At 30.9% G+C, this 26,688-nt stretch overlaps 2 protein-coding genes across 2 annotated transcripts in view; one reads left to right on the forward strand and one right to left on the reverse strand.

Moving 5' to 3' along the window:
- The window catches only part of LOC125067875, a 176,103-nt gene that overhangs the window by 121,804 nt on the left and 27,611 nt on the right, over nt 1–26,688 (reverse strand). The gene's annotated exons all lie outside the window — the stretch shown is intronic.
- LOC125067877 (GATA zinc finger domain-containing protein 14-like) lies at nt 20,982–24,789 on the forward strand. Its single transcript, XM_047676771.1, has 5 exons — nt 20,982–21,005; nt 21,371–21,781; nt 21,854–22,194; nt 23,486–23,698; nt 24,316–24,789. Exons 1-5 carry the CDS (start codon nt 20,997–20,999, stop codon nt 24,557–24,559), a joined length of 1,218 nt encoding a protein of 405 aa, XP_047532727.1. The 5' UTR covers nt 20,982–20,996; the 3' UTR covers nt 24,560–24,789.

A 26,688-nucleotide genomic window follows, 5' to 3' on the forward strand; every position in this document is an offset into this window, starting at 1 on the left:
AAAACGAATCGTATTTAATAGCCGTGGAGTGCACAGTCGTTTTTAATGGTACCCTGACGTTGATTGCCCGAAAATAAACACAAAAAGCGGACAGTGAGAGCAAATAGTATCTCAATACATTTTGCGATATGAATCCGCATTTTAATCTGACAGCTCAGAACAGTTACACAATAGAGCGAATGACCGATAAAATTACAGCGTCATAGGTGAACGGGTAGATATAAACGGCGAGCCTGAATATACTTATTCGCAACACTATTGTTACTTTATTTACTTTATGTGTACATATTTACTTTATTCAAGTAGACTCTTATAAGCTAATTTCAATTTTGATGATACAGGAATCGAGAACACCCCCGTCTTAAGCTTAACAAACGTCCGGGTACAAGCCTTTTGATGATTTCCTTTTGAAAAAGTTTTTAGGAGACCTATGGTCCACCGCTTCACCTATGGTCCAAGGCTTAACCATCACTACAAGCACGCCCCAATGTGAACCTGCACCCTGGATAAAGAGGAGCCTGATCGGTATTAAATTGAACGTAGAGCTACTACAACTGTTTGGAATAAAGATTCTACCCAGAATAATCGACAAGAAACTGAGATTTTATTCTTTCTCTCAAATACATTACATAAGAAATTGTAAATAATTTTACGTGTTGTGAATGAAAATCTATTTTTATACCATCGATCTTTCATCACCAAGTTCTCATGTGACCTTCTTAAAAGTAACATTTAATAACATGAATATCAGCTAATATTCACGAGTACTTAACTGTTTATAAAGGAGTTGTTTTTATAATAAAGTATGCTTCGTTATGGCACGTTTGAGAGTACCACCGAATAACCACTTACTACCAACACATAGTAGTATTTAGTATTACTAGGCTCCAACTTGAAAGATTAGTGAACCGGTATTTCATGCACAGAATATTTCAGATGACGTAATTGTCAACGTATTAACCGTCTATTATTAAAATTTATTACCCTGTCAATGTGTATGGGCGGTAAATGTCACTTTTTATGTGATATAATTAGGTGGACACGCAAATGGGCTACTCGATGGTAAGTGGATACCACCGCCCATAGACATTGGCGCTTTAAGAATTATTACTAATTCCTTAGATGCCAATGCGGCACAAACCTTGGGAACTAAGATGTTATGTCCCTTGTGCTTGTAATGACACTGATTCACTCTTTAAAGCGAAACAGAACAAAACTAAGTATTACTGTTTGGTAGAATATATGAGTGGTACCGTACCAGATGGGCTTGATTAAAGTCCTACCAATAAGTACACACGTACTTCCAGATTTTTCCAGACTTTTGATATAAAAATACCTACCAAAATACTTTGGTAACATACTTGTGGATTTGCTTATAAAAAAAAATAGTTTGATGTCGATAACCCTGTTTATTCTCATGATAAATAAGGTCTAAGCAAAAAATGTATATATGTAGTGATATACGAGTATTTAATGCACACAATACATCCTTTTAATACAAAGTCAAACCCTCTGCACTTGAAAACCTCAAGGTGTGTCAAAAAATTGCATTGTGAATTTAAAAATCATTTATTTTATTTTCATCGATGTCATAAGAACAGTTCGCTCTGAGCCAGAAATAAGTATCAACCACACCTGTGTCAATTTGGTATTTTAACACCCACAGCGAGTCGTCTCATAATTGAATTGTTATTTTATTTGCAACGACTCAAAGGTTACATTGCAATGTCAGAAATTGATTTAAATTAAGAATCAATATTCATAATAAACTTTAATCGAAATTAGACGGGATCTTTTATAAAGTGTTAAACTTATGTTATAGAATGATTCGATGAGGATGTTTAGATATGAAAGACATATCAGCTTGTATTATTACTGTCAGTTACGTCTGACATAGCAGCCACTGAATACCAGCGTTAAGGTATTTTCAACGTCAATCTGAACAGTTGCCAGTTCATTGCATCACATTGCTCAGTAACGTAAAAGCCTAATAATATTTTCTATTTATCGTTTTAAAAGTCGACTCATTTCTTATTATCTTTATTATATTCTTGGTTTTTTTCTTATGTCGTCATTTATTGTTAATACTTATTTGATTACTTGTATTATTTTATTTTATAATATAACGTTAAACAAATACATTTGTAAAATTTCATTTCATTTTATGCACCCTTATCTGACCACGAGTAATTTTAGGCCTAATAACAAAAAAAAGTATGACAATCAGATACGACACCTTAAATGCAATATTTTAGTGTCCTTAGTCACTGATGCTTTTTGTATTTACTGATGTAACTAATAAATGAAACTGAATGTCGAACGCACGTGTTCATTATTAAGTAAAAAATAATGACCTCAGCGCCATATGCCGATAGACCAAGCGTCACGTTGATTAAGGAACGACTATACAGCCGTAAATATGTAAATAAATGTTCAATTTATAAATACAAAAATTGAATTCAACTTCGTATTTGAACCCAAGCAGGTCAAACGGTAGATGGAACACTCGGTACAATATAGTAAAGCAATAAAAATTAATAATGTCATATTAAGATTGGACTACAGTTATATTTACAAAGAATCTTTACAAAAAATAATGTTTATACTTTTGTTTAAATTTAAACAAACTTTTAATCTCAGCAGTTCTCCTGACAATCGGTGTTGCAACTCACAGCCGAGCACCACACAATAATCACCCAGTGGTCAGATAACGTAAATCTTAACTGATGATTCCAAGTGTAAGCCCGGACACCACTGAATTTTCATTTGTTTAATTAGAGAAAATTGGTTTAAACACCAAACATTCAAAAAACGGAGTCTTAGCCCAGCAGTGAGACATTTACAGGCTGTGAGAATTATGTATTACTTAAGCAGAAAAAAATCATAGTAAATCAAATCAAATTAAACCCAAATAACTCGTATAGCCTACTCAGATTATTATAAAATTTGTATTATAATTTTAATTTTGTATCCGCTTTTAGAGGCGGATACAAAATTAAAAACAAAAGCAAATGCCCCTTGCTGTGTGTAGTAATTAAAATTTTTATATTGCGTCAATAATTAATAAAATTAAAGTCTATTAGGAAAGGACGTGTCATTTCGCACATCTGAGGCCGCCGACATCATAATACGAGGTTCTCATTTTTGTGTTAATTATTTTAGAATCAATAAAACAAATCAATAAAAAATGTGTTTTATTTTATAAGTATTCAATAAAGACCAGAAGAATAGAAGCTTTTGACTAATTATATATAGTATAGAAACTTCTTTATACCTTTTCACGATTACAAATAGACACAGCGGTAACTTTCTTTTGATCGAAAATTAGCAGCAACCTGTTATATGACGAGAGGGTTATACTATTATTGTCGCGTATATCCGTATATATTACCATTCTTGTGTATATCGCGTATATATACTTTTTTCTCTGAATAGCGATCAATTTCAAAAGTTTCTCAATTGGTTTTCCTCGCACCTTAATATAATAAAGGCTTCTCTATCTGGATATAATCTTACAGAACGGTACAAGATATTACCTTAAAAATATTGTATTCGTATATGTTTTTACAAGAATATATAGAACGAAGAATAATTATATCAAATATTAAACAATTAAAACATTTATTCGATTTTGGATTAAATAAAAAATATTTATTGGTAGAATTATCAGACGAACTTACATATTCTACCGTCAAACAGCAGTATCTAGTATTGTTGAGTTCCATTTTAAAAGGTGAGTGAGCTAGTGTAACTACAGGCACAAGGGACATAACATTTTTGATCCCGAGGTTGGTGGCGAATTGGCGATGTAAGGAATGGTTAATATTTCTCACAGCGCCAATGCCAATAGACGTTGGTGACCACTTACCATGAGGTAGCCCATTTATTCGTCCGCCTACCTAATATCATAAAAAAGTACTGGATTACAGAAATACAAAAAAAAAAAACACTTAATATAAGTCAAATTAGATAATCATTAAAATTCTGTGAAGCGTGCATTTCGAGACAATCGTAAAGACTGACAGACACAAAAAATCATTGTAAAAATCGTGTTTATGAATCTTGTTTCGGTTTCTAAAAATCATTAAACATTTTACGATTAATTGAATCAACTGCATGATTTAGAACATGCCTCTTATAAGATACTTTGTACTATAAACTTCACTTGTTTAAAAGGGTTGGTATATAAAATAATTAAAATATCGATTAAGACTTTTTTTGTCAGATCGATTAAAAATTGAACGAGTTTAAAATTCGAATTATAACTTGAATATTTGGTTCCGTTGAGCTGATCATTTGATGATTCCAAGAGATAATAGAACTTTTCAATTGCTACTAGTTCGATACTAAAAATTTAGTTTGTCCCATACATTCTCTAACAAAAGCAATTTTAGTCAAGATTTTTATTATTACGTGTTATATTATTATTTTAAATCCCGCAGGTAAAATGTATGTATTCATGACGTTAAACAAAAAAAAATCTAATTTAATTAATGTGAATACATTTTAGGAAAAGCCTGTCTGGCTTTTCCTAAAATGTATTCACATTAGGATTTATACAATGAGTCAACTGAGTTTCAGGTTAATGAATTGAAAATTTTAAAACAATGAAAATAAACAATGAAGCGTTTAACAGTTAGGTTATAAATACATAAATATTGAGTTAGTAAATAAAAAAAATACACGCAATGAAGACGATAATTGGTTATGACTTCATCAACGCATCTATCATAATACATATATGGACAGATGTCACGGGTGTCGGACAACGCCCACGACTGCATTCATTATTATATTCCTACATATGAATCGATAAAGATTGAACAACGTTACTTTATTTGATTTAAAATAAAACGCCCACAATATTATATTTTATTTATAAACACAAATTAAGCACATGAAAATTCAGTGGTGCCTGCCTCGGCTCTCAATAAATTTTATCTTTACTAATATTATGAATGCGAATGCAACTCCGTGCTTTGTTTTCTGTTGCTCTTTCAAGGCTAAACTGAACCGAATTTCTTGAAATTTGGTTTAAAGCAAGCTTGTGGTCTAAGAAAAGACATAGGCTACTTTTTATGCATAACACCTGACGCCCAACCCCTAACGAGAGCGAAGCCGCGGGCGACTACTAGTTTATAAGATAATTGTGCATTTTATAAATTACGAAAACAAACTGAAACGTATAATTAAATGTGTTTATTTAATAGACTATTTATGAATCAAATATTAAGAAAAGAAGGTTATATTTATTTGTCTACCTACTTTTACTATTCTGTTGCATTGCAGGTTTGAAGTGAGTGAAAAAATAACAATCTTATTTTAAAGTTATTTAAAATCGGAAATGGGAACTGGTTAATTTTTACTCATATTAAGAAAATCAATATATTCTAAGCACTAGCAACATTTCCAAATAGTCCTGTTTCTCATTATTAACTCGTAGTCGTCTGTGATGATTTACATGTATAAAACACAAATTCTGTTTTAACATTGCGTCATCGTCACTTAGGTAGGTTTGTTTACATGGCATTTTATCTTCAATCCTTTAAACAAAAATTAAACGGCTCCAACAGTCAAGGTCAGGAGTTATCAGATGCTATAACACACATCCATCTGTCATCACATAAACCTTTGAGGTACGCCGATTAAAATCTCGAGAAAACGTGTTTAGAAATTATAATACAATGCATACATACATATATATATATATATTTACTAGATACTCGTCCTAACTTCGTACGCGTAAAATTCAAACACAGTAACGCCTCCCTTTTTACCCCCCTTAAAGGTGAAATAAATGTTTAAGTTATAACTTAAGCCAATGTTCCAAATTTCAACTTTCCAGATTCAGTAGTTTCGGCTGTGAGTTGACACTCAGTATCCTTACTGAAACGATTTTATAAATAAAGATTATCATTATTATGATTTTACTTCATAAATTTATAAAATCTCTGCTGACTTTTTTGCATGTCAACTTGTCCATATGTATTATTGAATAGTTGAACCATACTAAAAAAGGATAAAGGTTCTATACAGTCGTATCAAATAACGTCTGAAAATTGTATTCTTCGACGTGTAAATACAACATTATTTTGAAGAGTAGTTGTTTTTTATTTCCGTTTATAAATGGCTTGCCATGTGAAGCCAATTGAGAGTGACCAGTTTAAAAGTACCCTTATGTTCTAAAAGTGAACTAGAGTAAGAGTCTGATTAGGTCAAATGCTAAAACATTACAAGCGTACGAGAGATACATTTATGATAAATTATATAATTAAAAAAAAGATTATTATTTGCATATTAAAGAAAATAGAAAAAATACTTTCGTAATTCCCTCTTAATACCAATATTTCGGGTATCGCCGTAGCTGTCAGCTCTTGGATCTTTAATCAATTCGATGAGTATCAGAAATTTAATTCAACGCATACGAGCACTTTTCAGACTCTCTCAATTATTGAGGAACAAATTTCTCTCTTAATAATTGAGAAATGTAATTTTTTAATTATGTTGTAAGCCTGCCTGCCTGAAATGTACCGTTATAATGTTAGTGAAATAAAATTCAGAATAACGTAATATACGTACCGAAATAAATTAGAGTCAATTTAGACAAAGAGCTGAGACCCATTAGATAAAATACGGAAGTTCTTTTAAGTTTACGTTATTACAATTTTATGAATGTATTTAAAATTCATCACATTGATAATAGAGGACGTTGTGAAACTTGCATGCTGACGGTATTACTTACTGCAAAACTCAGACATTTGTCATTAGCTTAACATTAAAAAAAGATTTGACATGTACCGTTAAATGTATTTATTATCAGAGGCAGTTTAGCTATTTAGCTAATAATAAATATTTTTCACCTAAATAAACATGATGACGTAAAAACTTAATAACAATTAATTTTATTTCATTAACAGCTCGATTAATTAATAAACAAAAGAATAACAATTCATTACTTTACATCTCGAGAGGCAAGATAGCCGAATGATTAGAACGCGTGCATCATAGCCGATGATTGCGGGTTCAAACCCAGGCAAGCACCATAGTGCCTATTTTGTTTTTATAATTCCTCGCATGCTTGGTGGTGAAAAAAAAAATTGCCACAGCACCAATCTGCAGCGTGTGGAATAGGCTCCAAACCTACTTATCAAAGTAAGACCCTTAGCCCAGTATTGGGACATTTACATGCTATTATTATACTTTATTTCTGAGCTTAGTAATTTGGTTTCAATTTTAAACTGACGCGAACGTCCTGACTCGGAAGTCTGCCTGAAGTAAATGCCAGTAATTACCTCTAAACGGGGACGTGCCCTACATTCAACTAAATATTGTAATATAAATTATGCCACAGTTGAAACCTTCATAATATAACCTCATTTCGCACATTTCATTCTATTTTGTTTATATTAGGTAGTTCAACAGAGTTTTTTTTTAAATGCGGAGGAAGACTGGCAGGTCGGCCTGACTTGCACAAAGGGAAGTAAGAATTTTCTTATACGTTAAAAAATATACTCGTACATAATCCAACTTATGCCAGTATTTCTGGAAAAGTGTAATGGCGCGTGAGGAGAGTGCCTCTGCGGACTCGCTCCGCTCGAAGAAGACCGAGGAGAAGGCGCTGGCGCTTTCGTGCCTTCTTCCCCCGCTGTAAGCGTCGTCAAAAGTATGAGGGTTCTATACTCCGGGAAGTCCTCTGGTTTGGAGACCTGCAAAAGTGGGCCAACCGTAGGGGCGTCATGGTAGCATGCGCAAGCGATCCCTTGATCCTCCCTGAAAAGACGGGGGGGGTACCACTGGTTTTGTAGTGGATATTTCGAGCCCCACATATTACGCGTTTTCCCCAAGTGAATGGGTCACTTGGGGGAAACGCGTAATGAGATTTTACAGCGAAAAAAAAATTATGCCAGTATACGATTACATTGTACAATGTAAAGGGTTAGTGGTCACGTCAAAAAATCGTACGTTTCAAATTGAAGTTTACTTTGCTAAGATTACTAAATATATTTCTTTTACTACTTAAACAAAAAAATTATATATTTATTATAAAAGGAAAATGAAACTTATATTAATTCTAAAGAATATCTTTGCTAAAAATTATAATACTGTTATCAATGAATATGGTACCTTAATTATTTACTTTACCGAAGCATTGATTTTAATTTTCCTTAACAGATTACTTCGTATTTTTTGTTTATTTTTTCATATGTTGGTACTTGCGGTGACTCTTAAGATAAATCAAGAACTTAATTTTTTTTTTTATTACTTATAATTTGTGATAGAAATTAGTCAAATCATCAGAGTGCTCTCATAAATACTGCATGAACTGCAAATACATGGAATAACGACACAGGAATATTCAAATTGATGAATGATTAAAGGCATTCCTTATAGCATTTTTTCTTTTATATGTGTCTGCTTTAATTACTATTATATGAAGCAAATTGATCATAGTTTAGTGTTTATATTTTCATTGGAGAGGTAAAAGTATGATTCACAATTCCAAAAGCACCATTAACATCATTAATTGGTCAAAAGTATCGAGTTCATTCACCTCAGGCCGACCTTGCTTCGCGGACTTGGAAAGCCGAGATAATAAATATTTGGCATTTTTGTAACAGTATTCTCTTTTTTGCAGACCCCCTGCTTTGGACCGAATTTCCCCTAAACTTGGTGACTAACGTTTGAAGTTAATTTTAGTTTTTTTTTTTTCGTTTGCTTTGTTTTATCGTTTAAGCTTTAAATTAAGGAAAATAAAATAAGTATGATCATCATACTTGCTTTTTTGATCCTATATTTATATAATTAATGAATTTAATCTTAGATCGACTTTCAATCGTTGCGTTTTAAATATAATTTAAAAAAAAAAATCTTTGTTTTGATTTCGTGTTTATTTAAAAAAAAAAAAAACATTTAGAAGGCCATCTGTGTACCACCCACTCACAATTTAATCTTCCGCCAAATATCAATACTCTAATAATATTGCTGTGTCCAGTTTCAAGGTTGTGAGTCAGTGGTGTGTGTACAGCATACCGCATAATATAACGCAGATTCCATGGTTGGTTGCAAATTTTTGGTGTAAGGATTAGCTTATACTTACAATATCACTGTCTATTGGCGATATTGACCAATTGACAACAGGTGGTATAAGAAGGAAAATTAGCACCTTCATCTTTTGAAATTAATAAAAAAAAAAAAAACCAAAATTTTCAAGATTAGTTTTCTAATTCATATTTTACTAAATAATTTTATTATTTATTCCATAATAAAAAATACGTTCAGAATCAGTTCGTATCGATCGCGATTTTTTTTTAATTTCCTGATACTTAAGATGGCTCTTTTTTGGTATTGGTCAATTCGTTTAGTTTAGTAATCAATTCGTTTTGTTGAAACATCTATTAATCATCATCACACATGTATGATATTTTCATGACCTTTTATGGGTAAAGGACATTCCTGTTAAAATTTTGAATGTGAGGAAACTGGATTATTTAAACGTACCCAAATCATTAACGAAGCGCTTGTTACGGTGCGATGATGCGAGGTAAACGCATTCATAATATGTTGTCACATATACTCTACATATGTATATAATACATAATGCTGTATTATTATATTAGTTAGCCTTAAATTTTAACCCTCCATAATATTACAATGAACCGAATAAAACAATTACAAATTACAGTAATAAATTTTACTACGAGCCTGAATACCTCAACGGAATGCTGACCGTATGGCAGTTTGAAAGTCACAGATTCGATCCTAACCCTTGGAGTTACCTATTGCTAGCACATTATTTATACTTAACTGGAGGGGAGAATTGGTATGTTAATAATTCCTTGCTAAACTGCAAAATTAGTGTCCCTAAAAAAAACATACAAAATAATCAAAACAGATATTACAGTCCGATAACATCCCACTATTGGGCAAATCTTTATTTTGTTAAAGAGAAGTACCGGATGTTACATATCTAAAAATTTGTATGTTTTCTCACGATGTTATCGTTCGAGATGAGACACAAAAAACATCATAAAGAAACGGAATCCTTACCCGGAACCAGCTATTTTTGATTTAGTTGTATTACACACTATGTCACACTTTTAAATATACATATATTACATATACAATATATATTTCATATATGTTTCTGCCGTAAGTATTTTACCTGAAGATTTTTGGCATAAAACCAACGTACAATGACATTGGCATTAAATAAGTCACAAATAACACCAATAGTATTATTTTAATAGTTAACACGAATAAATTTAATTCATTTAAATAACTTACAAATTCTTAATCGGTTGGAAAAACCCAGAATATTTAGAATTAATTAAATAATACGAATTAACGGTAACGATTTTCTAAATTTAAATATAAAGATAACCCTTTATCTCAGTCGATATCAATCAAAGATTTCTTACATTTCGTCGGAATATAATGAAGTTTGAGTAAACAAGTCCACTGATTCATGCATGAGGTCAATAAACCCGACTTGATATATGAAACCAGTTACAAAAATGCTATATTATAAGAGCTCTTATTTTCGCGGACGTCTTTTTGAAAATATGGCAACGTTCTGCGAATCCGAAGCTAAGGAAATTCTTGAGCTCCATAAAAATGGGTCAGTTGTAATTAAATGTAATAAATCAGGCGCAAATTTGTTTTATATTACGTTATTGACGTTTCTTATTTTAAATCCCACTGATTAATAAGTACTTCGTTAATCTATATTTTTAATTTAACACTAACAACATATTTATTGAGTTCTTTTTTAATAGATCATATTTTAGATATTTTTTTGTAATATGTCCATTTCCTATATAATACTTTTTCTTTGTGCTTAGAATGTATTTTACTGTATTTTAGGAAATATTTTCGTCTTGCAATAATTAAGATCAAACATAAAGCCGAAAAAACTCTTAGTAATTACAAACTGGGCAAAATGAGGACGGCAATATTCTGGACGATAAATGGGATGTTATTAGTGCTGGTGAAATCGCAAATATTATATTTATACGCGTACTATTTTTGCTCGGCAAAGATACATCCTCAAACATCAAACAGCAGTTCTGAATTGAATTGATGTGAAATGATATGATGGAGGTTAAGTAACAAAGAGTAATAATTAAAAAGGACATTAAAATTACATAAGAACATATTTTTTTTGTGCTCAAAACATTAAACGTTTAAAATATGACAACAGAAATAAGTCAACAAAATACTAAAGTCGAAACAGCTCATTTTATACGAATATAAAAAGATATATATCTTTATTATTAAACGGTTCATTTTACACTCACTTTATGTTTAAAATAGTGCTTTAATTTCACGATAAAATCTTAACATTTTTCAACTGGACGACTGACAAATTGAACCTAGAATTGCTTTGATCTTTTAATAAGAAATTGCCAACCATTAAATATAATTAACTTGTGAATCATTTTTGAGGCGATTTATCTGACGATTAATGCATTAATTCATCGTTGCTATAAGGGATCGAACACACCTGCGCCAAATGGAGCGAAAGCGACCGCGACATGGAACCATCTGAACAGCTACGGCCACACTTGTGCGACCAAGCGAAATAATTACAACAAAGAAATTTGTAGTCTCTTGATCGCTTAAATGAGGCAGTAACTTTGCAGATGATCAGGCAGACTTCCGCGGATGTTGGTTTTTAAACAAAGGCTACTAAGTTTTAAATACTATCATTAATATTTTCTATCACATAAATGTAAATAAGTTGCTATGGACTTTTGCTAAAGAGCAAGTCGTTATTTAGCTAGGGCGATGGCGATCAAAATGTATACTGGATTATCTTATAAGGCAAACATTTTAACTATATATTTTGCGATATATTGTACCATAAGGCACAATAAAAACCGCGTCTGTCAAGGTAGCGCTGCACGTTTGTAATACCCCATGTGGTAAACATCCAAAGCTCTGCATTATCACGGTACCTAATTTTGAAAATTTGATAATATCTTCTACTTCGTCATCAAGCCAAAATGAATATGAACAAAGTGAACGAGGAGCAAAGGCACGCTAACTTTACGCAAAATGGATTCCTTTTTTTCGCTTTTTCTCAAAAATGTAACGACGTCGAGACCTTATTGACAAAACCTGAACTTTAATCCCTATTTAATATCGTATTTCATAAAGTATATAAAACATCGTGAGGAAAACTACACGTTGATTAAAATCTTCAACATGAGTAAGTTTCAAACTTTTTCTTAAAAAGGAGCGTAGGTCTTAGCTTAAAAGTGGGTAGTTACAAATAATTAATTTTCTTTCAATAACATAAACTAAGCAATGGTTAGCTACTCATACGGACTACTCAATATATAAAACAACTAATGAAGAACTCGTACAATTTATTATATTTTGACATTTATATTCACAGACATATCTTGTCGAATATAAAATTAAATAATTTTCGAATATTTCAAATGTCGAATACGAAATATAATAGAATAAATTCAATTTTAAACAAATCGTTAACATGATTTTACAGATAGTATTTTTTTTAAATATCGATATCTTAAATGAAAAAAAAAATTATATAACATAATTTAAAAAAAGTTTTTTTTTTTTATATTTGATTTAAGGAATTGATGCATTCAAATAACAAGTCACAAAACATTAATTATATCGAAAGCCGCTAGCATTATTTTTCTTCTTAATTTATGTTTAACCTACGTTGTATATTTAAAACTGTACATTAATAAGTGGCTAACATGTTAGGAAATTATAATAATTAATGATAATTTAATTTATAGTCTATGAAAATTTGTTAATATTGACCCGACACTCTTATATCATTATTATAATCGTGTTTATATCATAAGTATCGTAATTAATAACAAATAATACCTCAAATCTAAAACAAACTAACGGCCAGATTTGTGATTTCTGGTCGTTAGCTTGTTATTTATTACATTTGTATTTTTGGATGATGATGATGATGACCTCCTTTCTGATGCCAGTCTTGCCGGCCTACGAAGCTTAGACAAGTCCACAGAAGATATCATAAGTTCTATAAAGAGACACTTAAACCTTATCTTAAACTTCCTAAAAAATATATAAGTTTATATTATCAAAACGGAATTTTATTTACATTTGCAATGTTTTATCACTATATTACTAAGTAATCCATTGTAATATTTCAACGGAGAAATATTTGGCTTCAAAAAATTCATTAAGAATGAATATTTAAACCACATTTTCCATTTTTTAAGAGTCTAGATGCCAGTCGTTACCTTTTCCTAGGTTACCTACACTGCCTAATTGATAATCTAGCCCTGTGCAAAAGTTTATAAAGAAATCCAACACAACAATTGACAATGTTACAATTCGGAAAGTAAGTAAGGCGGCGCATTATAGATTTACCGTTATATTGAATTGTCCTCTAATTGGATTATGAAAGCAAAGAACGTACCTAAAAATAATACCTTCTATGCAATCCTGAAGTCCGTGATATTGGCTACCATAGCAAAATTCAATCATGAGGACTTCATTAGAAAAAAATATATTATATCGACGTTTGATATTTCTTGACCTAATCTTATATTTGTCTATTAACGTAACACATACATTAAGATTCAAGTAAGAAAACTGTATTTATTATCATAAGTAGAGCAAAGGTATTTTAAAATATTTAAAAGTGAAACGAGACAATTTTTTAAGAAAGTGTCAAACGATGTTTAACTTAAAAAGGCATTATATACTAAAGTGTTTGCTTAAAACGGTAGCCCTTACGGTCTTACCAAAGGTGTAAATAAATTTGGAAAGAAAGTAACCTTGTCCCGGTAAATGTCACTAAGGAACCGTTATAACGGATGTAAATTTTTAGGTTTCAAACGGAAAAGTCATAAAAGTACAGAAACCAGGCAACGTATCAACGTATTCGACATATATTTTATAGGACCTTATTATGGATTGATTTTTGAAAGTGATAAAAATGTTATTACCTATAAAACGTACCCAATCAAAATTTCACTTCATATAAGGAATGGAGGACAAATTGTATGAAATTTGCTTTGACTTTATCGGTATAAGATATATCTATATGGTCGTTTTTGAAGAAAAGATAAATTACATAAACTTTATGTCTGTGGCGTACATCCAAGTAATAGAAAACTAGACATAATACAGATTAAATACATCAATACGAGGCAGATTATATAATATTTCTTATAAACTTTGGGTTTATTTTCGATTCAAAGTCAAAGTCAAAAATCTTTATTCAATATAGAAGTGTTTACACTTGCTTATTGATAGTCAAAAATCTACCACCGGTTCGGAATTTAGCACCTCGGACCTGAGAAGAACTGGCGAAAGAAACTCAGCGGGATATATATATATTTTACCATTTTGCATGTACAATGATAATTATATTTTAGTTTTTTGAATCAGCTTGAAGGCGATCATTTCATTCCCAAGGTGTGCAGTCAACTAAAAAGTCATTAGATTACTCATTGTCTCTCTTTTAGGAGCAAACATTATGATTACAGTCGTTTCACTTCATTACTCAAAATCAATACTCTAAAATTTGTCTCACTAAATAAACACAAAAAAAACTTTGAACGATTTGTATTTGTTTAAAAGTTTCACTAAATTTATTCACTAACACACAAGGAACTCTCCTTAGAATGATGATTGGTGTTTGTAGTGTAATACTTTATAATATACATACATACATATGATATTAACAGTGTCAACAATACCTACTTTAATATTTATATTCAACATATGTATGTTTTCTTTTTCTTTAGATTTTCTTGTTCTAGTTTATGATTACCGTTTCATTCTTTGCATATAGCGTGAAGTTTCATAATTTTACTTTTGTCCCTGACCTTTCTCAATGCCCAGCGCAAAACGGCGCTAACTCAAAAATAATTACTCGAATGGAAGCGGCACCATACTTCCTAAAGTTTAGCACAAACACTCCAAATTTGAAATTTCTTCATTTCTTATAGAAATGTATACCCATTTTATTATAATTCAAGAAAATGATGTACTCTATAATTAACTCATAATATTCGAAAACATATACAAACATAAAAGTTTATTCGTGGAAATCATTCGAGTATCTTTCGCCGCGCTTGTTCTTCGTAAATCTGAGGTGTTTCTTTCTGAATCGATAAAAGATTTTTGACAATCAAGCAAAGCAAGTTTAATGCATACCAAGTTATATTTTAGTGAACTTAGACTACTACAGTCTCTTCTCATAAAAAAATATATTATTCTATAAGAGGTAGCGTTCGATACTGTCATTACCTTAGCTAAATGATAATGACTATGAGAAATAAGAAATCTATACACCACATACTTATTTTGATTAAATTAAATTATACAAAACAAAACATTTTCATTTAGATGGCATGCCTTGTTAGGCACGTCAAATTACATCAAATTACTAAGAGCATAACAGATCTCTAAGTCGGGACTCTATTCTATCTCTTTTTTTATTAGTGTCTTTTTTACATATATCGAAACAAATATGAAACATATTGATTTAATTAATATTCCACACAGATTTACATTAGAAAGTAGGCAATACCTTTAATTTATTATTAATCTAGGTTGTCTTTAGAAAAAAATATATACTTCTGTGTGAGACTATTATGATTTTAAGCCGTTAGTAAGTCAATTAATTTACATTAGCAATTAACAAGCATGTGCTAGCCACTTATTTTGTTTACTCACTGTTTTTTTTTTTGTTAGAATAAGACATCACGATAAATATTTTTCTCAACTTAAACACTTAATTGACCTGAGGAAAGTAGGCAGTTATATGTATTTTACTACATATAAAATATATTTATTATAAATTTTATTCATTAATAATATTCAACCTCATCTATTACGATGAAGGTTTTCATTCGGTCTCATTAAAATAAAAGTAAAGTGTTAATAAAAACGAACTGTATTCATAATAAAATGTACAAGAATTCTTTTCTGTCGGTAATTTTAAGCGTACCTTGTGATTTACAATCCATTTATTCCCCTCTCATCACATAAATACCACTTCGATACCGAATTTATTATTTTGCCATATATTACTTTGACGGAGATAATTCGAAAACATTAAAATAATAAATAATGTCATTGTTAATGTAGGAGATTAATTTAATTCAATATACATTTTAGGGACCCCACGCACATTCTATCACAAGCTTTATTATATTTAGGTGGAAGTAACCGCGTCGACATTCCGAGATAAGACCACTAACGCAGTAATGTTTCATGAAGATTCCAAAGAGTATATGAGTATGGATTATGACAGGCAAATATAATCAGCGTGACGTCATTTCTCTTTTCTTCACGATCGAGTGAAGTATGAAATAAACCCTTCGATCCTTTTGATCCAACGAAATATCATTTTCTCAATTGACAATAACATCCCATCCTTATACAGTTTTATATATGACAAAACAGATATGTATATATCAAAGTGGGAGCATGGTGGTTATCTATCCCATGAAGCTGTATTATAGTGCGTTTACACATGTAGCAGAATTTCATGCCACACAGATAGATTTTATCATTATGGTCTCCTTCACTACACTCGATAAATTTTAAATACCAATTAGAAGTTCGAAAAATTATTTCCTCATCAACATCCTTCGTAATCAAGGTATAAGGTAAAAACACTCACAAAGACTTATAGTAAGTACATACACAGACAAATGATCGCACTTTAAAACCTTTGACTCAAATCAAATCAAAATTTAGACATAAATTAAACGTCATAACATTTATTTCCAAATATTATACAAATAAGCAAGGACACATATGGAGAGAAATTATTATAAAAAATCAACATCAAACGATAATCAATGTCATCTTAATCGAATTTTGTTCACGGTGGCTGATATAGAATATTCAATTGCATTGCTAATACTACTTATATAAGGGGTTTTAAAATAATTTATACGAACACACAATGCTTATGAAAATAAGGATCCCACAAATTGATGCTATCAAGTATCAATTTACATCGTCGAAGTATTGTTCAAATCAATATATTTCAAAGCTTTGAAATAACTGTGACTTATTAACATAGCGAGGGATATCAGTTCGCGTTTCTATAGAAATATTGAATAAACGTAAAAAAAACCGCTATACAAAGGTGATGGCTCGATACAATTTTTGTTATTGGCTAAATTTGTACTACCTTTTATTTCTATGGTTATGTTTCAGTCCCAAATCGCCTGGAAGAAATCGTTATTGCGATAAGAAAACCTTTGCACGCTATTAACTCGCTGAATATCCTGTGCTAAGATGAGTATTCGTGTAGTTTTTTTTTATATGTATAATTTTTGGCATTAATCAGTCAAACCAAATAGCAAAGGAAAGTAAAGTAACCGTCGTATATAGCACTAAACGGCTGGTCCATTGACTCTATCTATCTCTAGTCAATAAAAAGACATATACATTTTAGGAAGTAAAATGAGACAAAGGAATGTAATAAAAGTGTCAAATAAATCTAAGAATATTTAAAAATAGAAACTTACTCAGTTTGCAACTAAGCTTCATTGCTAATCAAATTTGAATAATAACAAGAACAAACCGGCTTCATTTCGATTGATAATAAAACATTTATAGTAATTGTTCTTTGGCATATTATAATTAAACATAAGTAGTCTTTAATAATTTAACAAACACTCGTAAGATCTTATCTTCAACGCAAAGGGTTCATCGAACTTGTTATAGTAAAGCAATATTTATTCCAATTTTTTTTTTTATTCACTAGATATTTTTTTCTAAGTTCAGTTTTTGTTCGCGCAACGCTGCCATGTTACGTCTACACGATAATACATAAGCAAGGATAATAATTATTAACTGTTTTTTTTTTTTTAACTTACAAGTCTGCTTCACCTATTACATACTTATTCTATGAATTAATAAGAAGTGATTGTTTTAAGTGTTTGCTCCAATATAATTTAATTATAATTTAATATGGTTTTCCATCAAGAACGAAATAAATATATCATATTACTGTCATCAATCCGTTCCCACGGCCGTAGTTTGGAAACGTTCGAAAGATCAATTTGGATGTGTCGCATGCAAATTTTATAAATGGGCTCATCTTTGATATGGAACCCTGTTTTATTGTCAAGATATAAATCCACTTAAGGGTAAGATAAACATAAAATCGAATTATGTCCTTCATTACAGAGCATTATGAGGCGTTGCTCCAGAGATTTTTGTTTTTTAATTTAACTTGTTAATACGAATCGTTTGGACTGGCTGGTAATAAAGTGGTGCGTGTCTGACTTAACGATATATTTATCTTTTTGTTCGTGTTTTTAATTTAAGACTTCATCTACTTAACATTTTTTTACCGCAGTAATATTAATGAAATGAATGAATAGTTCCTGTCTATTGAATTGAATACATGGATTTTGTTTGAATACAGTTCAAATAGTACACGAATGTTTCGTATGACAAAAGTTCATCTTAGTCCTACGGGCCATACAATAAGCATTGCATCTTCTAAGTTGCGTCTTAGCATTTTCTATCGCGATTATAAATTGCTAAATGAATTTGCTACATTTATAGTTACACTACAAGAAAAAAAAGATAACGATAGATGATACCTATATGCAAACTACGAACTATGAATAAACAACGACCGTGAATATATATACTTAAGTATAACCATGAGCGCGCAAACGAAATTCATCACGATAAAACCTTTGATGTGCGAGAGCTTACAGATAGTGAAGTGTTCAGCTTCGCCTGAAGTGCCAATGTCTTTGCGACTATTTGGCAACACAAATGCAGCATATCGCTACGTCATCGCAATAAATACGGCCTAGTGATCAGTTATAATTATATCCGATAATCCGCAACGGAACAACGCGATTCTCTAACTTGTATATTGAGGTGTTTAAAAAAGAGTCAAATAATATAACAATAAATTCCTATATATATGTCTAATTTACAAGCTTAGGATAAAAAATATAACCAATAAATTTTCTGATTCACTCTACCGCTAACCTTATAAAAGTTGTCACGCGGTGTAAGCGAAGTCATAATGTTCTTGAAAATTACTATTTTCCTTGTGACGCTCGAGCGCAATTAATTACAGGATACTGTTCTTAGAAATACCCAAATTTTATTCGGACGAACGTATGTAACATTTAAAATGATTCGAACATTTGATAAAATAAATTTCAAAGTTAGTTAACATATATATAAAATACTTTATATATATATATATATATATATTTGTAAATAAGTCACTTAAAAAGTACATTCGCACTTTATAATTTTGACAAAATGATTTAAAGTTACTGATGTGTTTTTAACAAGCGTAGGAAATAAACGTGACCACATTTTATTAAAGCGAGATTATAGTCGGTACGAATTTTGAAAAATTATGATATGCAATCGGTCTGTCGAACAACATTACTTGTTTCTTTGACGGTTTAATGGATATTATTCATTTTTTCAACTACTAAGTTAATATGCAATTAGAAAATATATTTATAATTACGCAAAATTGATAAAAAAATATTGTCGAAAATGGCAAATGTTAAAAAAATAAGCTTATATATATATGAAGTTACAAATTAAGTAGGACTATAATTAAATATTATTAATATAGTACTCTATTTACATCTGGTTTGGCACTTTACAAAGAGTGAAAAATAAAATTATAAATAAAAATTATATTTTCTTAAAAATTTTGTGACTTAAACGTTTTTTATATCTCGTCTCGTAGGTTTTTTCCTTGAAATGTGATCAAACTTCAAACACTAGTCAGTTCAATGACTACGGTAGGTAATTTACGTAAATTTATCACAAACACTATATCAAGAGTTTTTGCTTAAAAATATCGAAAGCAATAAATCAGTATTATCATTGCATATATAAGTGCTTTTTTTCGTTTTGTAATATACTTGTATTGTTCTATTACAACTGCAAAAAACGTACTTAAACAAAAACCACGTTACACAATATCCTTGTCAAATATTTTTACATTGTTCTTCCATTTGCATTACAGAGATACGTACCGATTAAGACGGATAGTCGGCTCAAAAGTTTAAAATATAAAATAAACGTATTCGAAAATATTTATCACATTTATTTTTCTCCAAGATGTCTAATGTTATGGATGTCATGGTAGTCTATGTGGGTGGCAAAAAGACAGAAGAAAAGTGAAAAAGAGGAGTAAATTGTTGAGTGGATAAGTGCAAGAATAATTATTGTGTTATTGAACAGATTTAAAGATGAGAGGGACTAAAATACTACATAGTGACAAGCAAATATATAAACTATAAAAACAACAAAACCTATTAAAGTAATATATCTCTTTATGTGAACTACTTTATTAATATTTTTTTTACTAAATTTAAATAACTATCGTTAAACAAATACATGAAATATTACATTCTAATATAATTTGCCATTTTATACATATGTACATAATTTTATTGCAAAGAGACCTCTAACCCTTATTAGATTAATTCTCAGCACGTTAATTTGGTCACTTGTTAAACAAACTACAAACAACCGTAGGCAACTCCTACAACTTTTATGAATGGCTCTTCAACTATACCATCCATTCATAGAATAATAAAGTATGCTTGGCGCTGTATTTAAGAATGGATCTTACATTAAAATTATGAGTTAACTTAAACTAAATCAAACCTGACTGCGAAATTTAAAACATAATTTGTTGATAAAAAAAAAAAAGAAAATACTTAGAGCAGTATCACACACATACCATAACGAACACAAATTAATCATGAAATATTATCGGTAACAAATGATTCGTATTAATTTTCATTCAAGATTAGGTATTTAAAGTTGACTAAGTGCACCCTAAATTCACATCTCTAATCGGGGACATCAAAGTGAGGTCATTGTGAGCAGAGTATGATGCGCATACGCACGAGGACGTAGGATATTTTTCCTATAAAAATGTACCGCGACCCCTTGTGGTCACAGTTTCGAGCTGAGCGCGGACTCGGAAGGACATCAAGATGAAACTGGTGAGTCCTTGGAGTTTAAATATTTGTGAAGTGAGATATAAAATGTGTATATCGTAGTGTCAAAATTTACATGAACTTAAATGTATTCGAATTTGCAACCAACAACCAAATCATTTTAATATTTAAGAATAAAACGAAGTGAAATCAAATAAAATAATAATTTGTTCCTAATTTGAAAAATAATGTAAAAAAAAGTGATTTGTAAAGAAACATATAATGCGGATTTTCAAATTATGTTAATGTTGGATGATACTTTTGAATAATTATTAAATGTATTTCTATACTACTAAATTCAACGATATAATATAAAAAAATAACTAAAATATTTACATAGTAACATAATCATTATTTCATTTTGTCCACAGCTCTTCGCAATAACCGTTATTGTGGCATTTGCTCTAGCAGATGAATTCGAAACAAATCCTCAGTCAATTGAAGCGGATCTTCTAGCGTCAGCATCAGTCGAATCACAAAATTCTCAAGAATTTGTGCAGCCAGCTGCTAGTAGATACAGTTATGTCCCACCGACACCAGCTCCACAAAAACCGTGGGTTCCCCCAAATAATTACAACCCCGTAAATCCTTCGACTCAACAGAATACCTATTATCCAGTTCAAAACGACCCTCCATCGGCAAATTATAATTACCAACCCGAAAACAATAACCCATACCAAACCGACAGCACAAGTTCGTGGAATAAACCTATACCCAATGCTCCTTCAAACTCATGGAACCAAAACCAACCTCAGAACTCATGGAATAATCAACAAAACACTTGGAACAACCCCCAAACCACTGACACTCAAAACTCATGGAACAAGCCTCAAAACACGGGGAACCAAAATACATGGAACAATCCCCAAAACACAGGCAACCAAAATACATGGAACAAGCCTCAAAACACAGGTAACCAAAACGCAATGAACAACCAACAAAATACTAATACCCAAAACTCATGGAACAAGCCCCAAAACTCTGGTAGCCAAAACACATGGACCAATACTCAGAACACAGGGACGCAAAACTCCTGGAATAAACCCCAGAATACAGGAAATAATTGGAACACAGGTAACCAGAACAATTGGAACAACTGGAATCAGAATCCAACCGCTGCGCCTAGCACTACTACTCCGATATCCATTATCAAGAACGAACAGATTTTAGGCGATAATGGAAGCTACAAATACGAGTAAGTAATTAAATTATGATTCCTAGCTTAAGTTGTGTTACCGTTAATATCCGACAAAATAAAATTAGTAATTGACTGAAAGAAATAAACGATACCTAAATAATTAAAATAAAAAGAAAGCTTAGTTACTTTTTAACGCATGTGATAATCAAATTTGTATCGTGTTAAATACCCAATAAATCTCAAAGGGATATAGGTTTATCTCTCAGGTTTTTACCTGAACTTCATTTGTTCAAGGTTAACCCACGATAGTCATTTTTTAACGCTTCTTTAACATGCACAAAATCGAGATGGCCTGACCCTCTTTCATGTTAATTTATTGAACGCACATCAAATAAAAAGATAACTCCATCCAAGTTAAATTATCAGAGAATATGAATTGCATTCAACTGTTCAGTTCGTGCAGAGTCAATGGACTTTAAATTAAAAAAAAAACTTGCCAACTTAAAAAAAAAAAAATTATTTGATATCAAGGTTAGTTCTAACCAACAAATAAAGACGGCAAATAAAGTAGGCCTGAGGTTGAATTCTTTACTATTAAACATTTATTTAAACTCGAATATGTTGATATAATTTTGTTAGTTCAATTAGGTAAATTAAATGATCAACTGTTAAATAAAAAGAAACAAAAAATACACACATAATGAGTTTTTAACACAATTAATATTTATGGTTTACATTAGCCTATATTTTTAATATAAGCAATTCATTTAAAGTGTTCGATTGTTAATTATATATTCTCTAAAAGGATATAATAACGGTATAAACGCTATTGTACAATTTAAGTGTAAATAAATATAAAACCTGTTATTTTATTACTAATAACAGTATTAACTGTTTTAAGATATCGGTCCTAAAACTTTGCATAATAAGGAACCAACGGCACCAACGTTTGAATTTGGAAACGAACATCAAATTTTGCTCTAACGGAAAAATAATCTTTCGCTACTAAAATATTGATTAATATCTTACAACGTAAAAAAGTATGGAATAGGCCTTATTTTTGTACAACCGATCGACTAAAAAATCGTTTAGAAACTCGAGTAATCACATTGTCTAATTACAAATAATTACATCGAAGAGAATTAACAATTACAAAGAAAAATATTTTTCTCTATTTGTATATTTATTGCTTAACATTAACAATTATTTTATTTAAATATTATTTAAATTACTATTTTGTCTTAAATATTTTCTATAAAAACATAAATTATGGGTAATATTTATTAATTAATAATCTATCTACAAATTACCTGTAAACATCAATTATTGATAATGTTTTGATTTTTAGATACGAGATCGCGGACGGCACTCATGTCGCTGAAGAGGGCTTTGTTAAAAACCCTAATACCGAACAAGAAACTATTGTGAAGAAAGGTTTCTACTCCTACACTGGTGCCGATGGCAAAGTGTATTCTGTCACATACTGGGCTGACGAAACTGGTTTCCACGCGGTAGGCGACCACCTTCCCAAGCCCCCTCCAATTCCTCCAGCGATCCAGGCGTGAGTATTCAAATTAAATAGAAATGTATAACATATTAAAATCTTTTAGAACAATATAACATATATAGTATACAGACTACGACACCTACGGGGCGTGAGTCATGTGTTCAACATTTAAAAAATATATTGCTTTAGCATCTATTTTATTATCAAATTTAAACTTTAAAAAATAATGTCAAAAAAATACGATTTATCAAAATAAATAAATGACGTCTTTGGATATCTCCGAACATAGAGCATGTCGAGCGTTATACATCCTAATGGATAAATAAATCGAATAAAACTCAATAGATCAAAGCATAAACTTTGTCACAACATATGAAAGTAGAAAAAAATATGTAAATGTCTATTAATGATAGTATAACCACAATTCCGCAATAAAGATATATTCTCTTTTAAAAGATATCACATTTGCATTAACATGGGTGTAATGACTTCTATATATTTACATTATTCATGAACGAATGAAAAATCATTTTAAATACTCATCATCATTGCATAAAAACGTTATTGTTGTTTTATACAGAAAATGATGTATTACCAAGTAATTATACGATTTTAAGTTTTTTCTCATCTGATATGTGTTATGTTAACAAAATATTTGTATAATTTTATAGATCGATCGATCAGAACGCAAAGGAGGAAGCAGCCAAAGCTGAAGCTGAGAAAAATAAACCCCAACAGCCACAAGGTTATCCCCAGGGACAGGAGCCTCCAAAACCAATAGTTCCCCTGCAGCCAGTCCAGACTCCCATTCAACCTCAATACCCCCAGCAAACCTACTACCCTCAAGAGCAACAACAACAAACCTACTACCCCCAACAACAAACATACTACCCTTCTCAGTCTTACGGCAAGTAAGGTCACTTCACGTCATTAGTTCCTTACAATTTAAGGGACAAAATGTTCTATAAATCTTATATCAAGAATTAGAAAAGTTTTTATGTGATAGCTACTAACATTCGACAAGTTACCTCAACATAAAATAAATATCAACTATCTTGGTCACGAAATTCTTTGTGAACTTGATAGCTGTAAGTGTTTCTAAACAGTTTGTGATAAACTCGAGAAACCAGTGTGATATGATGTACTCGTAATTATTTTAAATAAACTTATAGCAATAAAATTTGTTTTTCTACATACCACATATATTTCGATATAGTTAAGAGCATTTTACCTGAAACAAAGATAATATATCATTAAAACAAAACAGATCCTTTAAATTTAAAAAAAAAAAATCTTTATATGAATCGTTCTTTTTTTCATACCCTTTGATACAAGCAATAAATAAAACCAGTTTAAACGGCCAATGACACTGGCTACAACAAAAATTGCATCACTTTGATAAAATTCACATAAGAGTAATCATGAAGAATATGCAATTTATGAAGTTATCGACCAGATACAAATAAAAGCCAATTATGTCATACTCTTTAAGTTATTAAAGGGAAAGATTGTGACGAGAGGAATATTTTATATTTTATCAAATGTATTCGATTTTTACAATTATATTGTTACAAAAATAAATATTATTATTGCATTTAACATTGTAAAATCCCCTTAAAACTATCTTAATAGACAAGAGAAACCCAGAATGCAACTGAGCGATATTTTCACGAATGCTTGGACACAATGTTGCGTGTGTATAAATGTATGCGGAATTCATTTTCATTACCAGTCTATTTTCTATTTGTGTTAAGACTTGACGTTAATTTTATTTTTGATAAATTGATAACAGCTTCTAATAAAATGAAGCTGGTGAGTGAAAGTGCTATTGTGTTTTGATTTTGGATTTTTGGTTTCGAAATTTGTAAGTCTTAAGTAACATTAAAATATTGTTTCAGATATCACTCATTACTTTACTAACGTTAGTACGCAGTCAAAATATTCAACGAGAACAATATTCATTTTCATCTAAGTATCAAACACCCAGTTCAGAATTATTTTCTTCAGATAGTTCAATTTATTTGCCTCCAGAATCACATACACCAATCCCTTATTATGCTTTGAATAATATTAATAAATTACCATTTCAATTTTTGCCGCCGACTGGAACGAAAGGACCATCTATATTCTCTACCCCATTTTCTATGGTATTGTCGTCCACCTCAAAATCTAATTACGAAGATGATGATAATGAAAGCGATCAAGATAACACAAGTAATCGTCGAATGTTAACATTCAAACCTAACTTCAATCACACATCTGCTGTAAAGCAAATATTCGATAGGAGTGAAGCAAATACAAATTCAAGAAATACAAACTTCCAGACACCTTTTGAAAAAGTTGATATAAAACAACCAAACTACAGAAGTGGAACTAATAGTCCGATTCAAAATCCAGCTGCTCGTAGAATGATTATAACTAGCGAGATTCAAAGAACAGAAACTGGAACCGATCAAATTAAAGCTCCTTCTTACCAAAATTCTCAATATATTCAGGCGCCGGGAGGTTTCATATCATCAACAACTGAGCCTTCCATACCTATACTTCGCTTATCTAATGAAATGGACTTAGATGGAAGTTTCAGCTACGAGTAAGTATATTGTAATAATCATAGATTCCTTTTAATTTCGTTATGTGACATGACTGCAGCAGTGTTGTAATTCCAGAGCTTTAGGGGCAGATCAAACCCATTATGTTCAACACAGTCGCATGGAAAATATGGGCACGGACAAAGAAGAACAAGTAGTTGAAGGCTCGTATTCTTACGTCGGCGATGACGGACGCACATATACAGTTCACTATGTCGCCGATTCTAATGGATACCGAGCAACTGGTGATCACTTGCCTGTACCGCCACCAGTACCAGAAATCATACAAAGGTAACTGAAATATAATTTTTAGTTTGTAATACTTAAAATTTCATATGCTTAACACAACTTTTGTAATAGGGCTATTCAGTATAACTTGGCTGAAGAAGCAAAAAAACCACCACATCTGAAATCAACGTGGGAAAATGAAGATAATGAATACGAACATCGAGAAGA

The sequence above is a fragment of the Vanessa atalanta genome, chromosome 12 (assembly GCF_905147765.1).
Source record: "Vanessa atalanta chromosome 12, ilVanAtal1.2, whole genome shotgun sequence".
In the NCBI taxonomy this organism is placed as follows: Eukaryota; Metazoa; Arthropoda; class Insecta; order Lepidoptera; family Nymphalidae; genus Vanessa; species Vanessa atalanta.

Excerpts from the sequence above, each read along its gene's own strand:
- LOC125067877 (XM_047676771.1), top strand. Across the intron at positions 21,782-21,853 it reads GGAATAATCAACAAAACACT|TGGAACAATCCCCAAAACAC; the intron begins TGGAACAACCCC and ends AACCAAAATACA. Across the intron at positions 22,195-23,485 it reads AATGGAAGCTACAAATACGA|ATACGAGATCGCGGACGGCA; the intron begins GTAAGTAATTAA and ends TTTGATTTTTAG.